General features: G+C 31.2%; 1 protein-coding gene across 2 annotated transcripts in view; it reads right to left on the reverse strand.

Annotated features, from left to right (window-relative positions):
- LOC142318205 (uncharacterized) overlaps positions 1-13,805 on the reverse strand; it is a 75,596-nt gene that overhangs the window by 20,521 nt on the left and 41,270 nt on the right. The window contains exons 4-6 of one of the 2 annotated variants that reach the window (XM_075354766.1): positions 11,639-11,823; positions 7,723-7,843; positions 6,549-6,719 (exon numbers count right to left, since the gene is read on the reverse strand). In XM_075354766.1, the coding sequence (XP_075210881.1) occupies positions 6,549-6,719; positions 7,723-7,843; positions 11,639-11,679 (333 nt within the window). In that variant the 5' untranslated portion in view covers positions 11,680-11,823. Of the gene's footprint in view, positions 1-6,548; positions 6,720-7,722; positions 7,844-11,638; positions 11,901-13,805 lie in introns of those variants that run through there. The other variant, XM_075354767.1, reaches the window with a different exon arrangement.

Genomic DNA, 13,805 nt, shown 5'->3' on the forward strand with positions numbered 1-13,805 from the left:
AGTTCAACAGCGATCCATCTGCCACGTCATTGTATAATTACACTATGAACGTGCTCATAAACAGGTTTGAGCAAAGTGGAGGATATGTGCTTGATAAGAAGCATACCCACTTGTGAAAAGGACCTAGACACAGGAGGGAGATATTCGCCAGCAAACCTTTTTTCCTGGGCGCACAACGAAGTGTCGTTAACAGCGCCTGGATACGACACTTATATACTGTCATTTATAGACTTATCAGGGGCTTGAGATAAACACAACTGTAGCAAGATAAATGAATGATGGACTGCATTGGGCATTTTTAGAGCAGTAGCCCGTGAGGACGAATAAGCTACGCATCTGCTAACCGGGAGCAGATCAAAGCTCGGTAGAAGCGGCACATGCGTACTCGATCAGCTCCCCAACAAGTATTAGATACAACTCTCAGCATGTGTCTAGCATTTTTAAACATTTCAACTTCAGCTCTTTAAATGTGTTACCCAGTTAGTTGTTGGTCAAACGACAATCCTAAAAATTAACTCGCGTGCATGAGGGTTCACTATAAAGAAACAGTTAAGGGTCAACATGTTCTCTCTAACGTGAAAAGCAAATGCATTTCGTTTTCTCTAGAGAAAACGTGAATCCAGTCGTTTTACACCACGATTCTAAACATCTTATTATGTTTTGTAGTAGTTTCTTGCCAGTAGCTAAAGTTCTTGATGCTACGTAAATTGAAAAATCATCTACAGATAAAGAACAAATAATAGGTTTTCGTACGCAGTTTGTTGTAGTATTTATAGCTACGGCAAACAAGGTAACATCTAGGTCACTTCTCTGTGGTATTCCGTTTTCTAGTGTAAAATTTACGGATACCGTTGTTCCAACTCGAACTCGAAAGGGTCAACGACTGAGGAAACCACTGATAAATGCAAGTATTTATTATCTCTCCTTGTATACCCCATTGATGCAGTTTATTTAGGATTCCTCTCATCTAAGCCATGTCACACGCCTTTTGTATATCGAAAAATACAACAACATGTTAGCGAAGTAGGAAGGCGTTTGGAATGACAGATTCATGATCGATAGACAATCTATGTTGGCGGAAACCGCATTGTTCTTGGGCAATTAGGGTGTTTCTCTTAAGGTGCCACACTAGACGACGGTTTACCATTCGTTCCATCATCTTACACAGGATACTGGTCAGGAGATAGGATGATAACTTGAGGGGCATTATTTATCTTTACCCAATTTCAGTACGGGAAACACCATAGCTTCTGACCAAGAATCTGGAAAGACCTGAACAGAAAATATTCTATTATAGATACATAAAAGATGTTGTAATGCAGTATCCGAGAGGTGGGATAAAATACTGAGCCTGATATTACAATTTCCGAGGAAAGTGTCACAGGAATTCTTCAAGGAATTTATTAGCTCATCAGAAGAAAAAGGAATGTTTAATTCATTTTGCGAATCTCCGATAACAAATGGATTACTTTCTACCTGCAAATTATACCTAAACTCACGACAATATGATGATGTAAATTAAACTGTCCATATTGTCAAATGTGTTCGCCCATCTATTAGCTCCAATTTTCTGTGATAAAAAAAATATTTTATTTCAATTTTTGAAATATTTATTTTAAATTTAAATCCTCTCGCAAGTAATCTGTAGTTTTATGTTATATCTTACATAAAATATTATGTAATATCTTAGTTTTTTGATGACAAGAAATCTTAATCGTTAGTAATTCTTGAAAAGAAATTATAAAAAAATGTCACCCCCTTGCTAGAAAATTACAACTTTGTTTATTTAGAATTATGGTTATATCTTTGCATTTTTTAATCAATCTTTAAAGGTTCTTTTTTAAATTTATTATTACCCTAATATCTTCTAAAACTAGTAAGGTATTTTTTAAAGTACAAATGAATCTGACTGGCACACAATGTACCATACCTATAATGCAGTTTGTCATCTATACCATTACATTACGATACGTAAACCTACTACGGAGGTTATTATATATTAATAATTTTTTTAATTTTTCTCTGGGGGAGGAAAGCGTAACGGGTACGGATCTGAGATTAAAAAGTATACACATTTAAACAGATACTTGCAGGTCAATTTTCCTTTTAAAACATACTTCATTCTAGAAATAGATTATTCACATAAATAAATTGTAGTCATCTTTTATTGAGCGGATTTATATAATTTTAAGAGGGAAAAACTATACTTTTTAATAGCCATAAATGGAAATTAAAAAAAAAGTTACGATGAAAATTTTCATTAATATTGATTTATACATTTTTTAGGGATCAATGAGTTGGTTTAACTGATCACAGAATGATTGATTGAGCCTTAAAATTTTAGGAGAATAGAAGAAATTTTGTTTTTTAGCTAGTACTTAAAAAATAAAGATTCTAAAAAATCAATTTTTAAAAATTTTTATGTTATTAAGCTCAATATGCTACATATATATATTTAAAAAAACGAGGATGAAATGATATTTATAAAATGCCAGATCTAGCCGGGAATTTAACCTGAGAAGGAGCCAGCTGCTAACCACTTATAAGGACTTAAGAAAAAGATTTATTGCAGTGAAATTTTTAATAAAAAAATAAATTTCGAGGGTAAGTCAATTATTATCCGCAATTATTATTATTTTTGTTTATGTTTGTAGTACTGTCGTGTTGCATAGATGACGCATGATTGGTTTAATTGTTGTTATGTCTATGCAGGTTTGATGCTGCTAGGCTAGTTCCATTATCGCTGCCCTGCCGTTAACCATGGCTGCTCCGCTTTCTGTTTGCACCAAAATTAGAGCAACGTACAGTGATCCGTTTTTTGTGGTCGGAAGGTGTATCAGGGGCCGAAATTCATCGAAGACTTTCGGTACAGTACGAGAACGTGTATTGCCGCAACGGAGTGTCTACGAATGGATTGAAAAATTCAAAAATGGTCGCACAAGTGTTACGCACGACGTAAGGTCCGGACAACCTTTTACCGCCACAAATGAGGAAAACATTGAGCGTGCACGTGACATGGTTTTCTTAGACAGACGAGAAACTATTGATGAAGTGGCACATCGTCTGCAAATTAGTCACGGTTCTGCCTACGAAATCGTCCACAACAGACTTGGGTTTCATAAAGTCTGTACAAGATGGGTCTCAAAACAACTCACACAGTTGCATAAACAAACGCGCTTGGACATCTGCCAAAAACATTTGGATTGCTATGGTAACGAACGGGACATCTTCTTAGAGAGAATCATCACTGATGACGAAACATGGAACCATCATTACGAACCGGAGAGTAAACGGCAGAGTATGGAATGGAAACATCCAAATTCGCACTGCAAAAAAAAGTTCAAAACCCAACCATCCGCAGGAAAACTGATGCTTACGGTTTTATTGGGACTCACAAGGCCCAGTACTGAAACATTATGAGGAAAGGGGCACGACAATAAACAGTGCTCGTTACAGTGAGATGCTTACTGCCAAGCTGAAGCCTGCAATTCGAAGCAAACGCCGAGGACTCCTGTCGAAAGGTGTTGTGTTGTTGCACGACAATGCCCGTCCACATACTGCTGCCTACACTGTTGAAACGCTCCAGAAACTCAACTTTGAAGTACTGGCTCATCCTCCGTATAGTCCTGATCTTACCCGTTCTGACTACCATTTGTTTGGTCCACTCAAAGAGGCATTAAGGGGCCATCGATTTACCTCCGATGAAACAGTGAAAGAAGCGGTGGATTTCTGGCTCGCAGCTCAACCAAAACCTTCTTTTATGAGGGCATCAGGAAGCTTGTGTAACGATGGACCAAGTGCGATGAAATGCAAGGGGACTATGTTGAAAAATGATGTACCTCTAAGTTTCCTATTTGTATAGCAATAAAATTTATAACTACATTGCGGATAATAATTGACTTAACTTCATATATACATATATACATATATATATATATCCCCCCCCCGCAACTAACTTACTAAATGTGAAAAAGTACTTGCTTATGATTCTTTCAATTTTTTATATATATGTATATATTTATACAAACAGCTTAAAATAATTTATTTGAGTGACTGATCCAATATAAAATATATCTCTAAAGTTAAAAAAGAGAAGTTTCAAGAACCATCTAATGATGATTAAAGAGCATTATTAGAAGATGGACCTCTAAAGTATACCAAAATCCACTAAAAATAATTTGAATAAAAAACAATAAATTAAAAAATATTACCACCACTCAATAAAAATGTTTTGTAAAACAGAAGATAATATCTCTCAACTAGCCATAATAATCCATATTCTAAAGCAGCAATTTATGATAAACTTTATCAACGGCCTTACTGAAATCAAAATAAATATCTACAGAATATTCTCCCTCCATGTTGTTACTTAAGTTTTCACCAAAAGGAAACATATTTGATTTTTTAAAGTGGCTCTTTATATACTCATATTGAAAAACACATTTTGCTTTAAAACGATTTGAACGATTATTTACAGAAAAACAATTAAAAAATTATCATGCCATCAACAACATAACATTTTATGTTCGACTTATCTTCTCTCCTGAATAAAGACGTAATCTTTTGTAATTTTCCAGAAGGAGGGAAATTTTCAAAATTTTAGTAAAGATTAAAAATGTAATACAGAGTGACTTACGGGAAACGGATGCTTTTTGAACAGCCAGTGCATTTTTGTTACAAATGGTGGTGAGTTTGAGGTTAGGTAATTCATATGACTGCTGCCTACCATTTTAGTCACAATGGAGCAGTGAAAACACGATACAGCATCGTGTTTTTGCGTAAGATACTTTTATTCAAAATAATGAGTCTATTATCACAACACAGCGGATCTTTCAACATCGATCGGAGTGGCTCAGTTCCAAGCCGAAACACGTTATTAAGATGGGTTGAGGCGTTTAGAACAACAGGAACAATAACAAAGAAAAAGCCACCAGGCCCTGCAAGAACCGTAAGACCGCCCGAAAACATCGCCAGGGTGAGAGCGGCAATAATCAGGAGTCCGAATCGATCTGCACACAGACATGCACGAGAACTAAACATGAGCTGTGATTGTGTGAGGAAGATTTTACGACTTGATTTGAAATTCCATCCATATAAAATGCAGGTGGTCCAGCAACTCAAAATGGGGGAATGAAGAAAGAAAAGACTTCGCAGTGCGTATTCAAGTGTTGTTTAATGATAACCCTAATGCAATACTGTTAATGAACGGCGAAGCTCATTTTCACCTAAACGGATCGGTAAACAAACAAAAGTTTCGTTACTAGGCCCCTCAACATTCCTGTAACGTTCATGATAAACCTCTCCAATCTCTGAAAGTTACTATTTGGTGTGCAGTTGCCCGTTTTGTAGTAATCGGGCCGTATTTTTTCGAAGAAAATTGCGTCAGTGAACACAGAACGCTATGTTCACATGTTGAATACATTTCTCGGACCAGAACTTCAGAGGCGAGGATTAAACATGAGGAACGTTTATTTCCAACAGGATGGTGCCACTGCACACACTGCCCGCACATCGATGACAGTTGTGAGAAACATGTTTCCTGGCCAGCTGATTTCGCGTTTTGGTGACGTACCGTGGCCGCCAAGGTCACCGGATTTGTCGTACTGTGGATATTTCCTGTGGGGATATTTGAAAGAACGTACTTATGTTCACAAACCTCGTAATTTAATAGACTAGAAAGATGTAATTATAGAAGAGGTGCATTTGATTGAACAAGACATGTTGACCCGAATTGAGGATGATTTTTTAAAGAGGCTGGAAACCTGCAATCAAATGGATGGCCACCACATGAGTGACATAATTTTCAAAAAATGACTCTTTTTAATCATATAGTATGTTTTAACCTTTATGCAAAAATAAAATAATATTATTTTGTAAATTAACTTTGTACTGCTCATTTGAAAACCGTCCGTTTCCCTTAAATCACTCTGTATAAAGGTTTTGATATAAAAAATGCACAGGCATCAGGGTTTGATAAGGTCAAATAATTTCAACTATGATAAGCTTTCATATAACAGAATCAAATTAATTCCACAGTTTCTCTTTAAAAGAAGCTTGCCAAATACATATCCTTTTCATTTATTTTTCATCAAAAAATGGTTTACAATTCAGCATTATTTTCCAGTTACAGCTACAGTCCCTATGACAGGGGATGCATATAAAACACTGCCTGCTATCATAAATGTGTCAAAAAATTTACAAGATTTACAGAGAGTTAATAAAATATTCATTATGAAGTAAAAGAAAGCAGAAAGCCATTTCTTGTAGCCCTGACCCTCTGAATTGAAATATCTCAGTTATTAAAACTGATGATAGCTTTTTCTACCACTTTTTATTATGGTGGAACCATTTAGTCCACTGATACTCAAAATAATTAAATAGAAATTTTCACCTTAATAAAAACAAATGAAACAATTATTTACATTTAAAATAATAGAATTTTCAGAATGAAAAATAAAAATATTATATTTTTATTAGAATACTGAAGATTAACTAATAATGAGTGCATAAATCAAATGTTTTTCATATTAAACTACTTTCTTTATTACCTCTTGTTCTTTCTTTTTCCTAATTAAGGCAATTTTTTTCTTTGTAGCAGCATGTATTTTGATTGCACTATCTTCCTCTTCTTCTTCTAGTCGTTTCTGCTCCAGATATTCTTCAATCATTTTTCTGTTTTGTCTAACATCTTCCTTAACAAGCGTTTTTTTCCTTTCTGCCTAAAAAGAAACCAAAACAAACAATATTATTGATATATAATTATAGAAGATATTTACTCATAATAATCTACTACAACAACAGCCTACCAGAACCTGAAATCACTGAGAAGAGTATAAACTGAACACCAAAATTTGCAGTTAACAAAAGTGTATTATTCTTTTTCATCATGGTGTGAATGAGACTAGATGTTACAACTCAATAATTTACTTTAATGACGTTTTTAATTACAGAAAATCTATTTTAGAATATATTATTTTGGTTTATTTGTAAAACTGTATTCATAATCATAATCTCATTATTCATGAATCATGATGGACTCCCTATTTTAGCATCCTATTAGAAATTGTTAAACACAAACACACTTATTTTCTGTATTTATTTTAGGCAATGTAGAATTATCTGTGGATTGTTACTTATTTCCAAATATCAATTAATATTTTTTTAAATTAGTTGAATGATCATGCAAAAAATTAAATTTTCTCTGTTTTGAAGAAATAAGTTCCAGACAATACTCTAATGATCATTAGATCATTAGAATGTTTTTAAGGCCATAAGTTCATCTTGTAATTATTCCAGCAGATTAAATCTAATTGTAGTAACTCACAAAAGAGAGAATTAGCAATATTCAACCACATGAAAGAGTCAACAGTTATCAGATGTATTATTGGTTTTCAAAATCAAAATAAAAGAATTATTTCAGTTAATACAAAGAAAACATTGAGGATTTATAAAACTTTTATTTAAATATGAAATTCAAGAAAAGGAATCTTCCTTACAAACACTTTCTTGCTAAATTTGATTATGATAAATTCAAAGATACATGCACATTTGATGAAGCCATGTGCACAAAAATTGTAAATATCTTAATGTCTCTTTCTCCATCTTACCTCTTAACATTGTTTGTCAACACATTTTGCTTGCTGGTAAATTGGTGAACACCAATCTATAGCACTCCCAGCAAAATGGTTAAATTAATTATCATAAAACTATAAAAATACTTACCTCCTTCCATGCATTTTCTTTTTCTGTTTGTATTTCTTTTAGAATATTAATGTTATCTTGTCTTTCTAGTTTTAACTTTTCTTCCTGCTCTTTTCTCTTATTTTCAAAGTATTCCCTAAATCTGAAAATTAAGAAAATAAGTCCTACAATATTTCAGAAATATTCAATTAAGATACAACAAATAAGAACATACTTAATGTAATTATAAATTAACTAATATTAACTTAATATAAGCTAATACAATATATGGTATAAATTCAGTCACAATGTACATATAGATATTTAAAAAGATTATTTAAGAATAAAAATGAATGCTTAATTCGTTAAGGAAACATAAATCTGGTAACATACTACTAATAATTATCAACTCATCATTAATCCCCTTAACCATTTCCATCAACTAAACATAATGCCAGTACTTTTTACACATTATTTAGTTTGGTTGAAAATTATGGAACTTTTAAATTATTTTTTTGTCAAATACTTCATTCATTAATAAATACCAAGGCTTCCATGGTACTTGAATAATTCTTCTTAATGTACCCTTCTACACAAGACTGGATGTCTTCACAATTATTTCAAACTTGTGATTGATCATAATTGTGATCATTGTTATTGATCATAATCTTGTGATTGATTTTTACAATGATTGTTTATTGATCTTCTAAATAATTCTTAATCTTCATTTGAACCATTTCTACAAAATGTGTAGCCAGAAAATTTTTTATTCCTAACCACTGCACTTACGTACAAAATTATAAAATGGTGAATATTTTTCCCATTACCAAAAAGCATTTAATCACCCAATGCTCAGTGTAATTCATCAACTCAGAAAGTTAACAGTATTTTACACTCTGTAAAACTATTGTATGATTATGTTATTTAAGTCATATCAGCATCATGAGGGTAACTCCAATAAAGAGGAACTGAAAAAAATTTCCTTTGAAAGTGTATTACACAAATTTAGAAAGTAGATAATGTTATGTTTTATGTTATATTTATATTTATCTTTCAAAGGTTTATATCTCATTAGTCATTGATTATAATATGCAGTTTAAGTACCACTGAATAAAAATTAGAAGAACAAAATTACAAAAACAAGAACAAGCCACTAATGTTACAACTACCTAAGCGTGAAATTAATGTTTTCTGGTTACTCTAAACTTTTACAATTTATCCAGTGTGATGAGGAATGAATGAAAATTTCATGCTTTATGTTTAAATATATGATTGGATTTTAACTAATATTTTTTTCACTATCCACATCAATTAAGTAAACCTGAAGAAAAATAAAATTCAATATACATAAAAAAATTAAATATTAAAATTAATTTTAAAAATATGTGATTGTGAATGTTTAAGAATAAAAATTAATTTTACTTACTTTTATTTTATTAAATTTTACTTAGTTTTACTTCTTATTTTAATTAATGTACATATCAGAATCTTTTATAACAGAAAGGGATAAATTAATTTACTGCTTTTTACTTTCTATCCACTGTCTTTTGTATGGTTCTGGTACATGTAAAACACAAGAGATGCAAGAAGCACTAATCTCTGAGTAGTGATTCTCAACCAAAGCGGAGTGTAAAAAAAAAAATGTATAATGAGTATTTTGCAACCCCCCCAACACCAAACCAATGAAAATTGGTTAACTGTTTAGCTGTGTTGATAGAGACAGGTATGAACATGCATGTGTGAAGTGTAAAAACATGAGCAATTTACAGGTTCCAACTTGATGGGTACACATGACCCTTCTAATTTGGTCTACTTGCATAATATTTGCTGTGAGAACATGCATATGGTACATTTGAATATGTCAAGCTCTCAGCAGTATAAAAGAGGCATGGAGGATTGCAGAGTATCAGTTTAGTTTCGAATGCGAAGCATGTGTGGTGCCTTTATTTAATTTTTTTAAAGCGTAGTTTTGTTGAAAATAATAATAATTGAGGTTTCAGTTTTTTAGTGTGCAGTCAAACAATGTAACTTTCTTTTTTTTGGTTAGATTTTTATGCAAAATGGATAAATTTGTGAAAAAACTAAGCGAGTCATGTACTACATCCAGTGAATTGATTGGTAAAAAGACAATATTGTACAATAACAGTTATTTAAATTATGGTTTTACCTCATTGGATAGAAAGCCACAGTACATGGTACATAGTTTTACCTCATTGGATAGAAAGCCACAGTTTGCTTTGAAGTCCTTTTCGATGAAGAATATGAAGCTATCAAAATTAATTTTACAATTGGAAACTAAACATCCAGATCATAAAAGCAATATTACATACACTAAGAAATCAACAACTATTTGTAAATCAAGTTATACCGATAAAAGTACACTTGAAGCATCTATCTCATAGGATTAATAGAACCTAAGATGTTCAAACCTCATACAATCGCAGAAAACATCAAACTGCCTCCTGCAATTGATATGGTCAGTGTTTTAAAAGGCGTGGAAGAGAAAAAAAACTGAAAAAATTCAGCTTTCAAACAACAAAATATCAAGGTGCATTAATAACATGGCTGCTGATATTCATGATCAGATAATTCAGTAAGTGTGTTTAAGTGAATTTTTTTAGTTTTCAGTTTGATGAATCACAGATATGGCAAACATTTCTCAGTTCTTATATTCTGTGAGACATTAATGCGATAGGGACAGATCAATCAAAGAAAATATGTTGTTTTGCAAATCAATACCTGGTCATGCAACAGCACAATGTCTTTTTGATGGTTTTTGAAGCTACTAAAAACTATAACATAGATTGGATAAAATGTATTGCATTATGTAGTAATGATGCAAAGGAGATAAGGGAAGAACAGTAGATTTGTGAAAAAATTAAAAAATCATTTTATACAAAGATCTTTGTATGCATCCAAGAATGGATGTAGTGCTTCAATTTTTTGTAAAGCTGTAAAAATGGCTAATTTTATTAAAAGTCAACTATTACAGAATAGGCTGTTTGCTAAATTATGCGATGAAATTGGTGAAAAGAAAAAATCTCTTCTTTTTCATACAGAAGTTAGATGGTTATCACAGGAAAGTGTTAAACTGATCATTGTAATTGAAAGATTAATTAATAATATTTTTCTAGGATAAACAAATGCCATTCTGAATGTTTTTACAGAATAAAGAGTATATGTTGCTATTGGCTTACTTAACGAGTATGAATTTATAAGGATGTGATAAAAACATTTTATTAATGAAGTATGAAAGTTCATACTCTCAATAAGAAGCTTGATATCTGGTTTATTTGCCTTCAAAGCAAAAATTTTGATATGTTTCCACTCACTTCATATTGAGAAAAAATTGCATGAAGAAGAGACTATTATTCACCTCAGTTTGGAAAGCAAGAAAATGCCTTTGCGTGAGCTAAAAATTCAGTTAGGGTAGTATTTCCTGGAAGATAAAAATTATTTCTCAAAGAGATGGGTCCATTTAGTGAATATGTTGTTGCAGCTGCTAAGTTATCAGTTGATATTCATGGCCAGCTCTTCAAAATGTCTGCCGATAAAACATTACAACTACAATTCACATCTGAAGATTTAGATAAGTTTAGGTTTGCTCGTTGAAATAAACATGGAATTTTAGTCACAGAAGCATTGAAAATATTAATCCCTTTCACCATATCTTACCTTTGTGAAAAGGGTTTTTTGTCTATGATTGAGCTAAAAATTAAGTAGAGGAAATTTTTTTTATCACTTGTAAACAATTTGCTTTTGTGTGTTTCTGACATTGATCCACATATGTTGAAACTTGTAAATAAAAAACAAAAATGCAACCATCTTATTAATTTATTTTCTTTACATGTGTACTTATGATTTATGTCAGTTCACCTACAAACATAATGTTTATGGTAGTTTACATGCATACATAAAAATGATGTTTAGTTAATTAAAATTTTTAAATTACACTTACTCCTCCTGAGCTTCTATAATCAACTGTTTTTTTTTCTGCATTTCTTTGGCTTTTTGTTCTTTAACTTCCTCTTCAAATTTTTTTACATCTGCTATCACACTGTTTTCATAATCTTGAACTCTTTTAGCCTCAATTTCTTTCAATTTTGATTCAAATTTTATCTGTTCAGCTCGTTCTCTCAACACCTATTTAGCAAAACTAGTATATACATTATATTCGAGTAAATTACTTTAAATAACAATTTTTAATTTTGATGAATCAATTTGCTTATATTCATTTTATGCAAAATTGTCCAAAGAATTAATATTTTAAAGTTAGTATTGTTGATGATTAATATTCATATACTTTCACTTATTTACAATTTTTTTTTATTATTATACAAATGATTCAAACAAATTAATTTTGTTTGAACTAAAGTTCCTAGATTAGATTTTCAATATCTATTCTTTAAAAATCAATTCACATGCAAGTGTTTATAAGTTTCCATATATTAATTATGTATATTGTTTTCAAAGTTTATGACTGACCATCTCTCTTTTTTCAGTATTATAGTTATAAAGCATACTTCAGTAAATATTACAACAGAATTATAATATATAGTAAATGAAAATATGTGGGCAGGAATAAGTAAATCAGTGAGATTTTAAACTGAAACATTTGAATGATGTACAAAAATAAAAAATAAAAATATAATATATATATATATATATATATATATATATATATAATATATAGTAGCAATATTTGATTTTTTTTGCATAGAAGATATCTCATTCTTTAAATTTCTTCCCCATTAATTAGGAATTAATTCAGTACTCCATTGTTTTTAGAGACAAATCACATCTATTATTGATGTACTTCCGTTAAAAAAAATTATCAAAAAAAAAATGTTGGGTTATTTACAAAATCAGTTTTCTTAATTGAACAGCATAGCATGTTTCCACTTAAAAATTATTAAAATTGACAAGTGAATCATCTTAAAACTTAATGAGAATAATTTTTACTTCCTTGAATGAAGTGAAGGAAGTAAAAATTGTTATCACAAAAAATTACGATTTTCAGATTTCAACGGAAATATCCATTCTGACTAGTTTTGGTGTGAAATCTGTACATATGTACATACACATCTCGCATACTCAAAAACGATTAGCCGTAGGATGTTGAAATTTTGAATTTAGGACTGTTGTAACATCTAGTTATGCACCTCTCCTTTTGATTGCAATCGACTGAACCAAAAGTATCTAAAAAGCCCAAAATCCAAAAAAAAATTTGAATTTTTGACTTTTTCTTAACTGCAATAATAAGCCATCATTGAGAGATTTTCAAGAATATATCATAAGTGATACTTATTTTCATTGGTTTCAGAGTTATAGCCAAATAAAATTTTAATTAATTAAATATTTAGATCTTCAGTCATAATGAATTATGAAAAGCTACCATGAAAAATTTAACTATAGATTAGAATGTATTCAACAATAAAATGGAATAATCAAACGGTCTTTAGTCAAAAATCGAAATATAAGTAATTTTTTTTACTATAGTTTGAGAAATCATTTGATTTAATTCTATAACAAAGTTAAGCAACCACAATTTTGTATTTGTGAGTGAATTACCCTTATTGTTCTTACATGGTAGTTTTCTAATGTGTATAATTTCTTGTCACCAAGAGGCATAAGAAAACCATGTGTTCATTATCTTCCCTAGAATAGAAATAACAATAAATGATTTCTTCATGGAAACTTATCACACAGTGACGATTTCTGAAGCAATATAATATCTGATTTTGCAACTTACTGTTGACAATTTTCAACCACTAAAGTTGGCTCAAATATAATTATACTATTTGTGAAGGTTGACTGAATGTAAGCTTCTTTGGTGTCTAAATCAGATTACTGATTTTTAGTCATAACATCTAGTTCTGCACCTCTCCTTTTGATTGCAATCGACTGAACCAGTCGATTGCAATCTACTCCAACCAGTCTGCACTTCAGTTGTGTATAGGAATCCAGCATAAGCTGGTACCATTTCTTACAATTACTAACATTGAGATGTATGTGTAGAACCTAATTTGTTACAAAGATGTAGACATGTTAGAATAGCACAAACTGGATTGTGAATATAATGGTGATCATTCATGTGTTCATGTAATCCATTAACACATATATAA

Source organism: Lycorma delicatula, chromosome 1, assembly GCF_047948215.1.
Source record: "Lycorma delicatula isolate Av1 chromosome 1, ASM4794821v1, whole genome shotgun sequence".
In the NCBI taxonomy this organism is placed as follows: Eukaryota; Metazoa; Arthropoda; class Insecta; order Hemiptera; family Fulgoridae; genus Lycorma; species Lycorma delicatula.